General features: G+C 38.7%; 1 protein-coding gene across 1 annotated transcript in view; it reads right to left on the bottom strand.

Moving 5' to 3' along the window:
* Positions 1 to 1,595: 1,595 nt before the first annotated feature.
* LOC308650349 (HLA class II histocompatibility antigen, DRB1 beta chain-like) overlaps positions 1,596 to 17,884 on the bottom strand; it is a 35,349-nt gene continuing 19,060 nt past the window's right edge. Inside the window, exons 2-5 of the mRNA XM_081296411.1 lie at positions 8,940 to 9,203; positions 6,638 to 6,919; positions 2,618 to 2,728; positions 1,596 to 1,865 (exon numbers count right to left, since the gene is read on the bottom strand). Coding sequence (XP_081152537.1) covers positions 2,622 to 2,728; positions 6,638 to 6,919; positions 8,940 to 9,203 — 653 coding nt within the window. The 3' untranslated portion in view covers positions 1,596 to 1,865; positions 2,618 to 2,621. The remainder of the gene's footprint in view (positions 1,866 to 2,617; positions 2,729 to 6,637; positions 6,920 to 8,939; positions 9,204 to 17,884) is intronic.

Consider the following 17,884-nt stretch of genomic DNA (forward strand, 5'->3'; position numbering starts at 1 on the left):
CTTCCTCAAAAAAACCCCACATTTCAGAGTATTAAGTTAAAAAATGCAATCTTTTTGCTTTTTGTTTTGTTGTAATTAGTTTAAAGGGAGGAATTTAATATTTAATATTTTTTAAATACTCAAAACCTTGAATCGATGATGCTTATTAAGAATCTATAGGCCTTCATGAGGAATTAACTTAAAACATTAACAACCTAATGGTGTCTGGAACTACCTCTCCCTACCCCAAATCATTCTCTCCTACTCCATCCATCATTTCTTTCCTTCAACACAGGCAAGATTTTGCTCTTTTTCTTCCCACATGCAACAGGTCCACTCCACAAAAGTTGAATCATAGTTTACTGAGCCCATGACTGTAATCTGTGGTCCTCTGGGAACTCTGGAAGTTGTTTACTTAGGCCTTACAAAAGCAAGCCAGAAGAAGTTTCCTTTTCCTGCCTTTAGAAGCTGTTGTGAGAGAACATGAAAGCTAAAGGTGCAGGAGGTGCCCTACCATCTCAGCACGTTGTGAATGATGAAGATCATTGGAGAGGCCACTGGCCCATTGACTCAAGCCTCCCTGGAGATGTCCCACCTTGGATCCCCCTGCTGTGTATCACAGCAAGTTATGGAAAAATAGAACTAATTAGATTGGATTTCCTGCTATTCTTACCAGAAAACACCTTCACTGAAATAAGAGAGCCATAGATTTTAGTTCTACCTTTCAATTAATTTCACACAGTGGATCTAAAATAAAATGAGACAAGTCATTTGATCATTGGTGGGAATAAAACCAGAGTAAGGTTACAACCCTGGGATCTAAGAGACAGATATCAACCAATATCTACTCATAAAATTCCTACAGGAGAATCTGCTTTATACAAATAATTAATAATGTGACTTAAAATATAATTTTTTATAAATATATAAATTTTAATAATTTTTAATAGGCATAAAAATAAAATAAAAGTGGTATCTAACAGTGGAGAAATTGTGTCCAAATGGTTATCACTTTGAGATAAACTTTGGAACTGATTATTTGCTCTTTGATTTGACTTATATTGGAAAATGACTCTTCAGATGGAACACAAGAGCAGAACCCTCCACCTTCTCATCCAATTTAAGTGCCTTTCCCAGAAACTGCTTCATAATAGTATATTAGTAGAGTCTGTGAATTTTGATCCATAGATTGATTTGCAAGTTACACAATGTTTTAGGCAAGCACTGTCACCCCCAAAAAGTTTTGATTTATTTTTCTAGCTTGTTTTCTATTAAGTACTTTTTATCAAGTTTGCTTTATTTGTTACACTCTGTGCTTTTGGGCATTGTCTTTTAAAATTCTGAACCAATTTTTAAATTGACAAGTAAAAATCATTTGCCCCATGGTGTAGTCATCTATCTGTTTGATATATCTGTATGCAGGGAAAGGATAACTCCACCTATTTAACAAGTGGAATATCTCATGCACTTATATGTAAATGAAAGGAATTGTTATATTGTGATGCAGTCCTTCATTTCTCTTTTCTTTCTTTTCCTTAAAACTCTGAAGCAGATGATTTTTCACTCCATGTTTATTTGAGGAAAATGGAATAAAATAATGTGGCACAAAGTGAGTTCAGACCCTCTGGAGGCAGTCAAGGTTGAATATTCAGGGTCCAGAAGAAAATGGAGAGAAGGTCCCCCTGGGGCTGTACTGGAGCTTCCAGGTCAGGGGCAGGGGCTCAGGAAGCAGCAAGAAGGACATGTTCTGCGGGGTCACTGAACTACAGGGAACCAAGTCCTGAGAATGCACTGTCTATGTGGAAGAAGGGGAGCCAAGCACGAAGCCTTTTTATGACTTGGGGAGGTTCCGTCAGTGTTGTCACCTTCTATTCAGCTCAGGAATCCTGCAGAAGGCAGAGGACAGCGGTATTTCAGTCCTGATTTTGCAAATGGCTTCCTTTCCCCTCTCATGATAGCATTGTAGTACAAAGAGAAAAAAAAATCCTTAAGTCTCCTAATCCAATGCTACTTGCATAGACCTTTTATTATGTGGAAAGAAGATTTAGTGCATACTGCTGATCAGAAATTTGGACTCAAAGCCTTTCCCCTTATTTCTGTCTCAGGTCCGGTCACCCTACCTTCTGTTGTAGGGAAAACAAATCTGTCTCTAAGAGAGGATTAAAGGACATTACTTGTTGGCTGAATTTTTTGGCATCCTAGGAAGATAATACTTAAAGATATGGAGGCAAATCTTCCCCCAGCCTCAATATCCTGAGTCTTAGATATGCCCTCTGAGATTTCTCAACACCACAACCCAAACCAGCCGGGGCAGAGGGTAGAGAACAAACTGAGAGTGTGTGACTAGGAAACTCTTGTCACACAAATAGAATACCTAGCAACTCTTCCTTCATTTTCCCCAGGTTGTTGACCCAGTATCTCTAGTTGTTAAACTTTCTTTTATCTCTATAAGCCACAAACCCTTAGGTTTTGATATAGTTACTATAGACTGTTGATTTACAGTTTTCTAGGAGATTTGAAGTCACCTGGGGAAAGAAAAAACTTTATACAAGGTATCCTGAGGACTAACCTCAGCAAAGCCCTATTTCTTACCCCAGAAAAGTCTATAGAAAGTCTCAGCTACCAACTGGTTCCTTACCGTCCTAATTCCTGTAGTAGATGAACATCCCCACCCCAAGGAAGAGCAGACCCAGAGCAAAGATCCCAACTCCACTCAGCATCTTGTTCCATGCAGACTCAGACTGTGGCCCTGAAAGAAGAAGCCAGGTTTAGTGATTTTTGCCCCTAATATATCTCTCAGAGACCATGAGAGACAGAGCTTTGAGACTGGAGGAAGAAGGCTTGACTACATTCTTGGAAATACAGATTTAAAAATCACATTGAACAGCTACAAGATTCATGCACTGAATTCATTAAAATGTCATCACCTTGAAATATTGCCTGATGTAGGAAGAGTCTGGGACCCACGGAGGTTACATAGCTAGTCTAGGTTGACAGAGATAATGAAAGGAAAACCTGATATTGGTTCTTCTGGATGCCAGCAAGGCCCCTGCATTTCTTCACTTCTAAGATCTCAATGAAAAACTCAAAGCAGGGGCACCAGAAACATGAACCCAGTCCAGAGTCAGGGTCTGGAGTCAGGATAAGAAAGTGACTGTTTTGAAACAACCTGGTCCCATTGTATGAAAATGAAATCCAAGGTGCCATGAGATCAAAGAAACAGATATAGGATCTCACAGAGTGCAATTTATGTGAGACATAATGATGAAAGTGTGGTCCTTGGCAGCAGCAAGACCAAGTGGATCCCACAGTTTGAGGAAGAAGGAGGGGCATATATCTAAGTTAAGACAAAAGTGACTTCATTCAAGCCAGAATACCTGGTTGGTTTTAAGGTAATATTAGGAACATTCTCATCCAGGGACCAGTTATAAAGCTCCGTATACCATTCTAGCAGTTGTTATTTATTCATTGTTTGCTGGGAAATGAAGCAGGAAAAGCCATCTAGTGCTACTTTGGGTGATCATGACCGTTTAATCAAGATGGCTGCAGTCATGCCAAGCTAAGTCTACACTTTCACCTCTTATAACCAGCTCTTACAATCTCTCACACACTCTCTTCTTGAGACATGTCCTCATCTGTGAGGGGTTTAATTTTGTGTAGTCAGCACACTTTGAAACTACTTGTCTGCTTATAAGAAGAATCCACAGTAATAACAGAAGCATTTGGGGGGAGGATTATGCAAATAATAATAACACTCATTTTTTTTTTTCACCAGGAGTCCCTGAAACCAAACCAACAATTTAGTTTGTCTAAAGGGAGAAGATAAAATTGTTTGGTATGTGTTGGGTTAAGTGCTAATCAGTGCTTAGGAAAGCTTGCAGTTAGATAAGGACTCTAAAAGAATGTGATAATGAGAAAAATGGAAAGCGGGGGTGGTGGGGGGAAAGCTGGCCACTTCCTTTATCTCCAATCTGCAGGAGAAAATCTAAATAGAGTGATCCTGGTTGAAGAGGATTGTACTCATAAAACATCTGAAAAAATCCTTCTGTGAGTGGCATGCAATCTGTCATATATATATTCCTCTGCTTGTAGGCATGGCATGTCTCTCCATTGAATCCTAGACCCCCATCTCCAAGGAATGAGTAATTAATAAAATGTCCAAAGCCTCTCTGATGAGTTCTCCAAATTTCTTTCTCTGGAATTGGTAAACAGTATGTGTGGGGCCTTTGCAGCCTTGGGATTGAACAATGTATGATATGAGGTATGTGATATGAGAGATGTACACACAATGTTTTGTCTTGATAACTGCACAGCTTCCAGGAAAAACAGAAAAAGACTGCAATTTCAGCTATGGATGGAAAAATAGATGCTTCATAGGGGCTTATAAAGCTAAATATGTGTCATCCAACAAGACAATACCGTTGGCATCATCTCTCTTAGATAACACAGCAGTGGCAGCTGATGGCTGGTGTAGTGGAGCAGAGCACACACAGTTGGCTAACTGGATGGGGTCTGTAAGTGATTCCTGAAACTAACAGTGAGATGGCATGTCAGACTGGGAGCGGCCTGAGGTATTTCCTTTAGCCCACTAAGCGCATAAGCCATGACCTGTGGAGGTCTAGAGTCCAAAATCAAAAGGGATAGTTACCTATGACCAAAAACCTATAGGTACCTTTTGTACTCATGTTATCCATTGGCTGCTCCAAGTATACCAATAATTTTCAGATATGAGGGTCACTCCGTCTTGTACTTATGAGATCATAGGCACTGGGCTGCCCATCTGCTTCTGTCACCATGTTTTCTAAAAGGCAGGTGATGAAGCAATTTCATAGGTAAAGGGGCCCAACATTTTCCACTATAAGTTGTTGAAAAGGTCACAACATTGTTATAAATATGCATGCCAATTTTTTAGAGTAAGGGCCTGCATTATAGTGGATTGCGGCTGGTGAAATAGTCTCAGCTACCTTCTAGAGATGAAATAGGCCATCTGCCTATTTTTTTTTTTTTTGGTGGACCAGTTCATTGTGACCAATAAAGTCTTTTTTTTAATTTTAAATATTTTTTTAGTTATAGATGAATACAATACCTTTATTTTGTCTATTTATTTTTATGTGGTGCTGAGGATCAAACCCAATGTTCCACACATGCTAGACAAATGCTCTATTACTGAGCCACAGTCCCAGCCCAACCAGTAAAGTCTTGATCAGTGACTCCAACTATAATAGGGTATCGCCATCTATCCTAGTTAGTGATTTATGCTGGTTTCACAAATATGACTATTACAATAACTTAAAATGGCAAAGAAAGCATGCAAACACACAAAAGTAACCTTTCAAAATCTGAGACAGCTCTCCAATCTTTGAGGTCCATGGAAAAAGAGAGAGAAAGCCACTGTAATTCTTTATTCTTATATTGGGGACACAAAAGAGGAGGTTCCATGGAACATTCTATCCCCAAAAGGACAAAGGGGTCAGGTTTCAGGGGCTGAGTCTAACTTAGTGATATCTTTCTGTCAGCAGATTGACTGACATCTAGGAAAGCCACACCCATTTCATGTGCTGTGTGGGGATCATAGAGCAAGGGAAAAGGACACACACATTGCCTGCCCAAACAGAGGGACAATGTCTGTTCAGTCCACTTCGTGCACTCAGTGCTCATAGTTCACACACATGCGGTCCATGGGGCGCTCAGTTCCTAGTGGCAGCTCCCGACAATAGAGCATTGTAGAAACTCTATTCTACAGGACTGTGTCTAGTTTCAGCTTCCTTCTAGAGCTGTGACCAAAAACCTAGAGGTACCTTTTGTCTTTGTTGACCAGAGGGCCCAACTTATGCCATCTTCCATACTGTGACATCTAACTGTATTGGCATGATAATACAGAGCATGCACCTGGTCTACCAAATCCTTGCTTTTTCAATTGCTTACTACTGGGGAACATCTACGTCCTTGTGGCTTCCTTCAATATCGTGGGTCCAAGCATTGAACTAGATGATAAATGAACAACATGGTCTAGGTAAGATAACTGGCCCCATGGTGCCAAGAGATAGAAGGAAAAGAAGACAGACTAGAATTTCACAGAGCACAATCTCTTAGCAGAAGCAGTGTCAAGTAGATCTTATGATTTGTATCAGAAGGAGGGTGTCCATAATGCTCAGGGTGAAAGTAATTTCATTGAAACTGGAATGCACCTGGTTTATCTTCAGTTAATATCAAAGAGAAAGGGCATATTTCTGGTTCCAGTGTCTGGTTGTAAACCTGCACCTACCACTCTAATGGTTTGTCTAATTATAGTTTGCTAGAAAATTATGCAGGTAAAACCAACTAGGATTACTCTGGGGCTATCATGGTGGTACATTCAAGATGGCTGTGGTCATGTCAAGCTGAATCCACATAGTGACAATAACCTATGATATTATGGAAAGGTTCAAAATACTGACAACATCTCTTTGAAATACTGGGCATAATTGTTTCCCTAGGGCATATATGTGTTTGTAGAAACTATCACAGGACTACTCCCCATGACCTATGTTACCAGAAAGGAGAACATGCAGCAAATGAAATTATGGTATAGGGAGAAGAGAAACCTTATACTCAGAGGTTAGCCAAGTCTCATTCTTGGTGGGTAAGGATTTATAAGTTCAGGAGGCTTCTCACTCACTCCATTCCACTGTGACAGGGCCCGTCAGGCTTGGGTGCTCCACCTGGCAGGTGTAGACCTCTCCACTCTGAGGAACTGTTTCCAGCATCACCAGGGTCTGGAAGGTCCAGTCTCCATTCTGGATCAGGCCTGTGGAAACGACCCCAGACTGCTCCTCCTGGCCATTCCGGAACCACCTGACTTCAATGTGGCCTGGATAGAAGCCACTCACTGCGCAGACCAGGAGATTGTGGTGCTGTAGGGGCAGTGTCTTTGTGGGATACACAGTCACCTTCGGCTTAACTGAGGGAGAAAATGTGGAGAGAATATGTCAGGAAGGCAGAGTCATTCTCCTTGGTTGGCTGCCTTTCTGTCTCCCTTCAACTCCAGGCTCAAGTATGGCAGGTCTCCATGGGTCTAACAGTGTCATGTGCCTTGAATTTTTTTTTTAAAGAGAGAGAGAGAGAGAGAGAGAGAGAGAGAGAGAGAGAGAGAATTTTAATATTTTTTATTTTTTAGTTTTCGGTGGACACAACATCTTTGTTTGTATGTGGTGCTGAGGATCGAACCCGGGCCGCACGCATGCCAGGTGAGCGCGCTATCACTTGAGCCACATCCCCAGTCCATGTGCCTTGAATTTAATCCTTATAGCAAGAGCCCATTAGTTTGAGAGATTTGGGGAAAATATGCATAGTTTTGTCATAGCTTGAAAAAATATTCATTATTGAATTAAATGTTTACCAGATATATAGGGCATTAATTAAAAGTGTGATTTCTGAACTGCTTGGGTTTAAATCCAGATTTTGTCTCTTTTTTTTTGTACCAGGGATTGAACCCAGGGACACTTAACCACTGAGCCACATCCCCAGACCCCCACCCCCTTTTATATTCTATTTAGAGACAGGGTCTCACTAAGTTGCTTAGGTCTTTACTAAACTGCTAAGGCTGGCTTTGAGCTCACAATCCTCCTGCCTCAGCCTCCCGAGCTTCTGGGATTACAAGCGTATACCACCACACCTGGGTTGGATTTTGCCTCTTACTGGTTGATTTGGGGGGGGTACATTTCCTTGTGCCTCAGTTCTCCCCTTAAAAGAGGATATTGACACTTTAAACATTAATGTATCTAAAATATGTAAAATACCTTCAATATATTAGGTGTTTATTATCCTTGTTTACTTTGAAAAAAATATGACAAAGGTATTTGGATGGAGCCTATCCATGCTACCTTGATGGACTCAACTCTTAAAATACCTCAGATAGGGCTCCACCCTGAGAAGCAGGGACAGACAAAAGTGTTTCTCTTGAGTCCCAAGGAGAGGAAAAACAGCAGGGAAAGTCATTTCTTTTAAAATTGATATATTGACACTCTGAGGATGAACTTCTCTCTTTTGCAAATCAAGCACACCTACTATTAGAATTGTTATTATTTTATTATATGTGGGAACAGAGTGTCTTTTGGGTAGATGCCCAGCACCAAGGAGAGGCAGTATAGATGGCATGGGATTAGATTATTTATAATCTCTCTTTCTAGCTGATGTTTGGGGCCTAGACATTAACATGTGTTAAGTGCCTGAGATAATCCCTGACATAACCAATCTCAATCATGCATTTTTATAAAAGAAGACACCTTGTGTAAATATTTCTCAATACTACAAAATGATAGATTTAAGAATGGTTGGCTAATAATAACATTGGTGCAGAAAAATTCATTAAATAAAAATGTTTAAATTATTAGCATAGAAAACAATAAAAAGAATCAAAATATAAGGCCAGAAATTGAAACAAATGCTAAAGCAAATATCAATGAAGTGTTAATAATCTTCTTACATACAGACCCCATCAAACACTGAGAAAAACAATAGGACCCCAGAGGTAATAAACATTAGATAATTATCAGAGCAGACAACAATGGGCCAATAAATGTGAAAAAATGTCCAAGAATTTAGAAATAAAAAATTGAAATTAAAAATATGAAGGTATACATTTTAAACTAAGTATTTGGCAATATGGAAAAAATCTAATGGAGAATGAGAGGTAAATTGCTCTATTATACAAAGAAAACTGTCACTACTTAAGTGCTATTAGCATTACATAAAAATAGTTAACATCAATATGTTAAGGAACCAAATTATAACCTAAAAGCCTATTTCATAATCACTTCAATTATGTAAAAATATCTGTGCTAATAAACAAACAAGTCAAAAATAGGAAGTTTTGACCAAATGGAAACCTCAGAAAGACCAGAGGTGCTTCGGAGGTCTCCAACCCTCTCTCCCCACACACCCTTCCTCCACCTGTCTGGTGGATCCAGCCCATTACTCACCTCTCCGCTGTGACATTAGGATAACAAGTGCGTAGTTGTTTCTGCACCTGTCCACAGCGGCGCGGTAATTGTCCAAGATGTCCTTCTGGCTGTTCAAGTACTCAGCTATGGGCCGCCCCAGCTCGCTAACTGCCCGGAATTCCCCCACATCGCTGTCAAAGAGCAGGATTTCCTCCTGGTTAAAGATGTATCTGGTCACATGCCACACCCGCTCTGTCCCATTGAAAAAATGACACTCAGCTTTCATCTGCTGCAGGAATCGTGCTGTGAGGATAGGAAAAATCAGTCTGAGGACTTGCTGGAAGGACACTGACATTAAAGGCAAAAGCAATGTGCTGGGTGGGGAGGAAGATGGTTGAGGGCACCAGGAGACCCCTAATTGACTCGCACCTGTCCCCAACCCCCAAGTATCAGCACCCAGGGGTTCATCTTTCATCTGAGACAGAGAACCAGAAGTGGTGGGGTCACACCTCTAATCCCATGCCATCTATAATGCCTCTCCTTGGTGCTGGGCATCCACCTAAAGACACTCTGTTCCCATCTCTCATGCCCATAGCTTTTTACCCTCTGTTTATGAAATACCATCTCTGACATTTTATAAACCCAGATGGTCTGCTGCACCTGGGACTCCAAAGACAGAAAAACAGACAAAGCCCCTCCACCCCTGGAGATTAATTCAGCAGCAGCTTTTCAGATATTAGAAATGTCAGAAGAAAATTATAAATTTCTTTTATCAGAGATTAGCAAAAAGATCTAAATGACAATAGGGTTCTGGAAAAGAAATTCTTTTCAAGTAAAAAAAAAATAGATGTGATTTGAACCAGATGAAGAATGTGGCATATGTGTATGTTCTGGGGAAAAGGGAAAGTACCTGTCAGGTAAAGGTAATAATCATGTGAGAAAGCTTGAAAGAACAGATGAGCTTCAGGAAACTGGAAGACACAAGGCACCGAAGCACATAGAGGGAGACCAGGAAGGTAGAAGACAGACTGGAGAAATCATGGGGAACTGCACACTTAAGAGCCTATAGTGGATGTCAGGATTTTAAATTTATGCTAAGCAAAGGCAAAACACTAAAGAGGCTTAAGGAGACTAAAATCAGACTCTAATACAGGTCCACAATCTCTTTTCTGAATTTCCAGATGCAGGGAGCTCAGAAAACAAGATTTTTTTTTAACGTGATGCAAAATTCACTTGTGAAATCTGACCTGATGAAGTAAAGGTAAAGATGTGTCTCAGAGCTTTAAGAGTCAATCAATCACATGTACTTCTGTAGTTTCAATACATAGAAACACAAATGTAGTATGTATGTACATATGTATACATACAAATGTATATATAATCTTTTGTTTTTTTATATTTAATTGAACTCAGAAAACATTTTAAAACTGTAGTTAAAAGTAAGACAAATGAATGCAATAATCTGATATCATTTATAGTACAGAATATGGATTAACTGGTTAATTTTGATGAATTTTACTGAAAAATATTTGTAGCAGTCATCAGTATTTATGCCTTATAAAGGAGAGTTGCTGAAAGTTAACAGAGATCAGGAGGACAAAGAACTGATGAAATATTGAAAAACATTGTATAAAGAAAAAATGAAAAAATAAAGATCTTGAACTTATATTGACCAAATGGATTCAAGAAGAAAGTGGTGAATTGATGCAACTGTGAAGCTTTGGTTTGTTTGCTTTGTAATGAAACAAGCTAAAACAAACCACAAAGAACTGAATTGGAAGAGGAATGTTTAAGTGTCACATAAACAGAATTCTTAGAAATAGCACAATGTAAACTAATGTTTTCGACCTTAACACCATTTATATTTTTTGGCGGGGGGTGGGGGGTGCAGTTTTACCCGAGATTGAACTCAAGGGCACTCGACCCTGAGCCACATCCCCAGCACTGTTTTGTACTTTATTTAGAGACAGGGTCTCACTGAGTTGCTTAGCATCCTCTTTTGCTGATGCTGGCTTTGAACTTGTGTGTATCTTGCCATCCTTGAGCTGTGTGTGTGAGTTATGGGCATTTGAGCAATATGAGGGGACTGGTCTGGCATTGCACTGATTGGGCTGTGCACAGTAAATGTGCCTTTTCTCTCCCACAGTACCTGAGATGGATGTGACTTGCCAAGATGTCAATCAGATAATCTACTGACCCAAGACATCACAAAGCAAGACTCCACCTTTTGAAACCCTACTATCTCTTGTCTTATTTGGGTGGAATACTCTATTGAATGTTTTTTCCCTAATAAATAGATAGGTTCAGGGTATGCTCTCTCTCTTGCTCTCTTTCCAGTGCTGTCCAGACGGGGAGCTGATTCTTAAGATCGCAGAACCCTCCTTCTTAGAAACTCACATTCATGTGTTTCCTGGTTTCCTTGCTGTTTTCTTAGTTTAGTGTAGCAGCCAGCTCTTTTGAACCCAGCTCCTCTCATCAGTTCAGGCAGCTGCTGAGACTTGTGGTCCTCTTTCCTTTTCCTCCTGAGCCGCTGGGATTATAGGTATGTACCACCATCCCAGCACCACTGACATTTTGAGTCAGGTAATTTCTCACATGTCTCCTGGTGGGGCCTGGCAGTGAGGTGTTGGATGTAAAACTGTCCCTACGTGAACATTAGTGGTGTAAAGCATCTGAAAATCCCCTAGTTGAAAAGCTAATGGACATTATGAAGCAGCTTTGAACTAAATTGAAAAAATGTCCGATTAAACATAAGCCTTGGCAATGAACAAATTTGTTTGGCTGGAAAAATAACCAAATACTAGAATCACATTCCTAAAACCATTCATAATGCCCAACAAGAGAGTGTTAAAGCTATTACAGATTCTAACCAAACTATCCTTGCATGTGATAATGCTTACCTCAAGCAAAATGGGTAGTGACTGAAAAAAGCCCTAATCCAGGAAGTTTGAAAGGCATATTTTATTTCTGCATTATTAGAAGAAAAGAAAACAGACAACCAGAGAGAAATTTTCTAAGTGGTTCAACAGCCACTTTGTATCCATGGCTTAAACTTTTTTTTTTATAGACTGTTGGGCTATGAGAAAATTGTAAAGCACTATTATCTGCAAAACTGCAGTAAATACTACATTCCTAAACTTCTTGCAAATATTGAAGTTAGGATTTTTAATCTTCCAAGTATTATACCTGTATTGAAATATTATGACTAAGATACCTTTTTTAAAAAAGTAGGGTGGCATCCCATGTAAAGGGAGAGCAGTAGAGCAAGCTGAGGAAAGGGACTGACAGGGAGGGAGAGAGGGATGGCAAAAGGGAGGAATGCAGCAGAACAAAACTGACTGAACTATGCTATGTACACATATGACTATACCACAGTGAATTTCACCTCTATGTATGTCTATAAAGTACTAATTTTTTTAAAAAAATGTAAATAAATAGAAGGAAAATCAGTAGAGTAGAGGATCAGGGGAGGGAGGAGAGGACTTAAAGGGGAAGTACTGGGGACTGCAGTGGAGCAAAGTATATTCCATGTACGTATGATTATGTCAAAACTAACCCCATTATTATATATAACTATAATGTGCTACTAAAAATTTAAAATGATACATTTATGCTTTAATGATACTTATTTAGTATTTTAAAAAGAGGAGGCAGGAATAGTTTTTGAACTCTGTGTTTAATGCAGCTTAAAGAGGCTTAGAATCCACAGCTTTCTGAAAGAAGACAGTTACTAAGAGTTTATTAAGAAGTTAATAAATGAAAAATCAACTTTAACAAATGTTTGTCACAGACTAAGGACTGTGCCTATGATTGCAAATGAACTAGCAGATGAAGATTTTGTCAACTATAATGCCATTTTGAGATATGAGTTTAAGAATACAGACAGAAAACTGAATATCTAGAGGAGAAACATTCCTGTTGAAATGTGGAATGGGCAACTTGTGAATGATTCATGAACAGGACAAAAGGAATCTAAGAATAGAAAGGGTCAAAATGTATGAGCCTATTCAACATCCTATAAATTAATTTGTAATATCTCAGTTCCCCAAAATTTTCTGAAATATAGTGGAACAGGAACATGACCTCAATAAAAAAATATTCTATTAATCTCATGAGGATTGGGGCTAAGGTTTGACTGATCACCTGAGTGACCAGGAGACATGGCCATCAGCTGAAACCTACATACCGGACCAGAACCCTAATAGGGAAGCACGATCTTGCTCAGTATTCCCCAGCCATGAGGGAAATCCAGCACCATTGGGTCATACATATTCTACCTAATTTTGTACCCTAATAAAAACAAACCCTACCTTAAGCTCTGGCTATGTATCTTGCTCTTGAGATTGCCCATATCCTTCTCTGGGAATGCATACTTTCACCTTTGATTTTCTAATAAAGTTCTTCCTCTCCTTGCTGAAACCTGTTATGTTATTAAGTTCTTTTCTGTGATGTTGTCAAGAGCCTGAAAGGCCTGGGTAAAGGTCTCTTCTACCTCTGGAAAGACCCCCTTCTACTCCCATATATTAATATTTAAATGGGAAGGAAATCATATGAATCTCATGTATGATAAAAGTCTACAAGATAAAAATCCAAATAAACCAAAGTAAGCTGACGCAAAAAGAAAAAAAAAACTGAGCATTTTGGGGCATAACCTAAGTGGTGGAAGCATGGTAGTGGAGACAGTGAGAGCCACAGGTGGAGTTTCCCAAAAGTGATATGATGAGAATAGGGGACCAGTTAGCTAGTAGCCCCAAACATCTACCATGAAACCAGAGATAATTGTGGTTTCATGGAGAGTTTCCTTATAGACACAAGTGAATCACTGGAAAGAGTCTTCAAATGGTAACCTGAAGAGTGCTGCTTTCTCGCTTGTGAATCGTTTTCACTGAAATCATAAAATGATTTCATTTCTAGGTTTCTGAGCCTAGACATAACATCAGATATAACAGGCATGGTTATTTATTAACTTATATTTAGCTTAATGTGAATCATAAGTTTGAAGATTGCTTCACATTTTCTTAAGAAAAAGTAACTAGAATAGTATTTATCATCTTTATGCCATAATCATTGTTGTATATAGATTGGGATGTGGAAATATTGGTGTGTTTAATTACAGGTCATTGCCCTTTGTCCCTCAGAGAGTGTTCTTTAATTAATTGGAAATGGATTGGTTAACATTCTAAAATCCCAAACCCCAATTTCAGAAATGGAAATGTGGCTCTGTATATGCTTTGAGACGCTGCTGATTGATGACAGAATAAAGGATGATTTTGATACAGAAAAAGGGCAAAGGGGAAGTGAAGAGATGAGTTTGGAGGCTTCTACTTGAATAATCCAAGTAGAAGATGACAGTATCTAGGACAAGGGCAGTAACCTGGTACACAGATGGGATTTAAGAACTGCTTTGGACACAATGTCCCTGAGACCTATGGATGGATAGAATGATAATAACTGGCATGGACGTAAGTGCAGTGTGGCAGGCACTGTTCCTAATGCTTTACACATATCATCTCTGTTAATCCTCAAAACAGCTCTGTAAACAAGATATTATCATCCTTATTTTACAATTGAAGTTACTAAAACATAGACAAGTTATGTCACTTTTCCATAGTCATATATTTAATGACAGGCCAAGAGCAAGTTTTAGAAATTTGAAAATCTACACATTTTAGTGTTCAACCACTATCTACACTTCATTTTAAAAACCCTGGATAGATAATAGCCAAGATATCAGAATACAGTTGACCTGTGTGTGTGCCTCTGCTACAGATAATCCAGTTCAATAAAGAAAAAAATTGTATTTCAAGGAGAGTGATTGAGAGAGAACCATAGAAATCAGCGATGGGAAACTTAAGCACCATGGAGAGTCAGAAAGGCAATCTAATAAAAAGAACAAAACAAATGGCAATTTTAAACTCAGCTCTCTGACAGAGAGGGAGGATTATGGCTGGTGTGTACATCCCTAGAAAGAAGGCAACATTCTAAGTAAGAAAGTCTATGAGAATTATGTGACACCATAAAGCAAAGAAATATTTGCACTATGGGAATTATAAAAAATGAAAACAGATTTTGAAAATCTTTTTCATAAAATAATAGCCCCAAACTTTCAAAATATGAACATCCAGCTAAAACCTCAATGGACCCCAACTAGATTAAACCAGACTAGATCTTCACCAGGGCATATTATAGTAAAAGTATGAGGCACTGCTAGATAAGCTGGCACATGCCTGTAATACCAGTAGTTTAGGAGGTTGAGGAAAGAAGATGGTGAGTTCAAGGCTAGCCTCAGCAATTTAGTGAGGCACTAGGCAACTTAGTGAGATTCTGTCTCTAAATAAAATACAAAAAGAGCTAGAGATGTGGCTCAGTTGATAAGCACCCCTAGATTCAACCCTTAGTACTGCCCCTGACCATCAAAAATATATACGGTAAAGAGAGAATCTTAAAAATGATAAGAGCAAAGCATCAAATTACATATAAGATAATGCCTATTAGACTTATAGAAGATTTCTCAACAGAAACTTTATCGGCCAGAATAGAATAAGATGGAATATTCAAAGTACTGAAAGAAACAAAGCAAAACAAACCTGTCGACCCATATTACTACACCAAACAAAATTATCCTTCAAAAATGAAGAAATATAATCTTTCTCAAATAAGTAGAAACTGAGGGAACTCATCACCACCAGACCAGTCCTTCAAGGAATATCTAAGGGAGTGCTATAAAAAAAACTAAAGAATGCTAACTTCCATTAGGAAAACATAAATATAAAAAACTCACTAGTAAAACAGATCCATGAAAGTTAAAGAGAATCAAACATTAGTAAGACAGAGAATCACCAAATCACAAAATAAATAAGATATGTGAAAGAGAAAACAACAACAAAAATACAAAACAAACAAAATGCAATTAATGAGGTAACATCAAGAAGTCCGTACCTATCAACAATAACTGGGAGTGTAAATGGATTAAATCCTTCAATCAAAAGACATAGACTGGCTGAATCAATTTAGAGGAAGGCCCAATTATATGCTACCTACAAGAAACTCTCTTCACCGGTGAAGATGCACATGGATTAAAATTGAAGGGTTATCAAAAGATATATCAAGATATATCACAGAAATGAAAACCAATAGTGAATAAGTAAAGCAGACTTTAAGCCAAAAGCTGTAAAACTAGACAAAGAAAGTCTTTATGCATTAATAACAAGATCGATTTGGCAAGAAGATTGCAAATGTATGTGCATCTAACATGGGATCCCACATGGGATCTAAATGGAGATACTGATTCTAATATAATAACAGTTGGGGTATTCAACATCCCCATTCTCCTCAATCATCCAGACAGAAAATAAACAATGAAACCTCTGATTTGAACCATACTATAGGGCAAATGGACCTACAAATCATTTACAGAACATTTCATCCAATAGTACTAGAGTATGGATTATTCTCATCAGCCTTTGGAACAATCTCCAGGATAGATTCTTTGCTAGTCTATGAATCAAGCCTCAATAAATTTAGAAGAATTGAAATCATGTCATGTATCTTCTCAGACCATAATAGAGTAAATCTACAATCAATAACAAGAAGAAAAATGAAAATTATAAAAATACATGGAAATTGAATAGCATGCTCCTAAATGATCAATGGGAAACTGAAGAAATTAAAAGGAAAGTAAAAAATTTCTAGAAACAAATAAAATGATAATGTAATCTATGGGATGCAGCAAAAGCAGTACTGAGAGGGAAGATTATTGCACAACATGCATACATAAGAAAAAAAGAAAGATCTCAAATAACCTAACAATGAAGCTCATGAACTTAGAAAACCAAGAACAAACCAAACCACAAATCAATAGAAGAAAAGAAATAAAATTAAATCAGAGCATAAGTAAATATGATCAAAACTAAAATAATAATACAAAAGATCAAAGAAACAAAGAGCTGGTGTTTTGAAAGGATAAATAAAATTGATAAACCTCCAACTAGACAAAACAAGAAAAATCAGGAAATTATCAAATAAATAAATAAAATCAGAAATAAAAAGGCAGAATTATAAAGTATCTACAAAAACTACTATGAAGAATTATAAATAGAAAACCTAGAAGAAATGCTTAAATTCATGAACATATACAATCTATTAAAATTGAATCAGAATACATGGAAAATCTAAACAGACCAATACTGAGTAATAAGATTTAATGAGATAAAAATCTCCCATCTAAAAAAAGTGCAGGATTTAATAGTTTTACTGTTTAATCCTGCAAAACTTTTGAAAAAACTAATTCCAATTCTTAAACTATTACAAAAAGTGTAAATGTAAGAAAATGTCAAACATTTTTTATGAGGCCAGCATTATCCTGATACCAAAAGCAGACAATGGTATGAGAGAGAGAAACTATAGACTTGGATATCTAATGAACATAAATGCAATAAAATACTAGCACACTGCATGCCTTGTGGCCTGTACCTGGTCCCTCTGCCATCCTGTACCTCAGCTGCTTTGGAGCAAGCCCTCCTGCCAGGCCACTCTCCCATTCTGCTGTTCCTGGGGTGCTCTGGTTCTCTGCCTGGGGCTGTTCCTGCCTCTAGCTCCTTCCAGGGGAGGTGGGGGAACTTGAGCTGGCTGCTGGTGTCTTGTGCCCAGGAGTTTAATATTTCGAGCCCCAGCAGGGCTGTTCCCATCTGCTCAGGCTGGTAGCTGCTCATATTCATTACGGTCCAGTCGGGCTCAGGCCAAGCTCAGCTGAGCAGGTCTGGGGAGACTGAGTTGCCCCCAGCAGAGCCTGACCTGGTTGAACAAGGGGAGGATCCTAACCAAGAGTGCCCATGGCCCTCTGCCCCCCCCCCCCGCCCGAAGCCCACTTTGGGCTCTGAGACTACCAGAAGTGGGAATTTGCTCAGGTGTGAAATTCCGGAGCCTGTGGCATGGGCAGTAGGGTGGGAGTTGGAGGTCACTGGCACCCCAGGTTTACAGAAGCA

The sequence above is a fragment of the Spermophilus citellus genome (assembly GCF_964194105.1).
Source record: "Spermophilus citellus genome assembly, chromosome: 5".
Classification (NCBI taxonomy): Eukaryota; Metazoa; Chordata; class Mammalia; order Rodentia; family Sciuridae; genus Spermophilus; species Spermophilus citellus.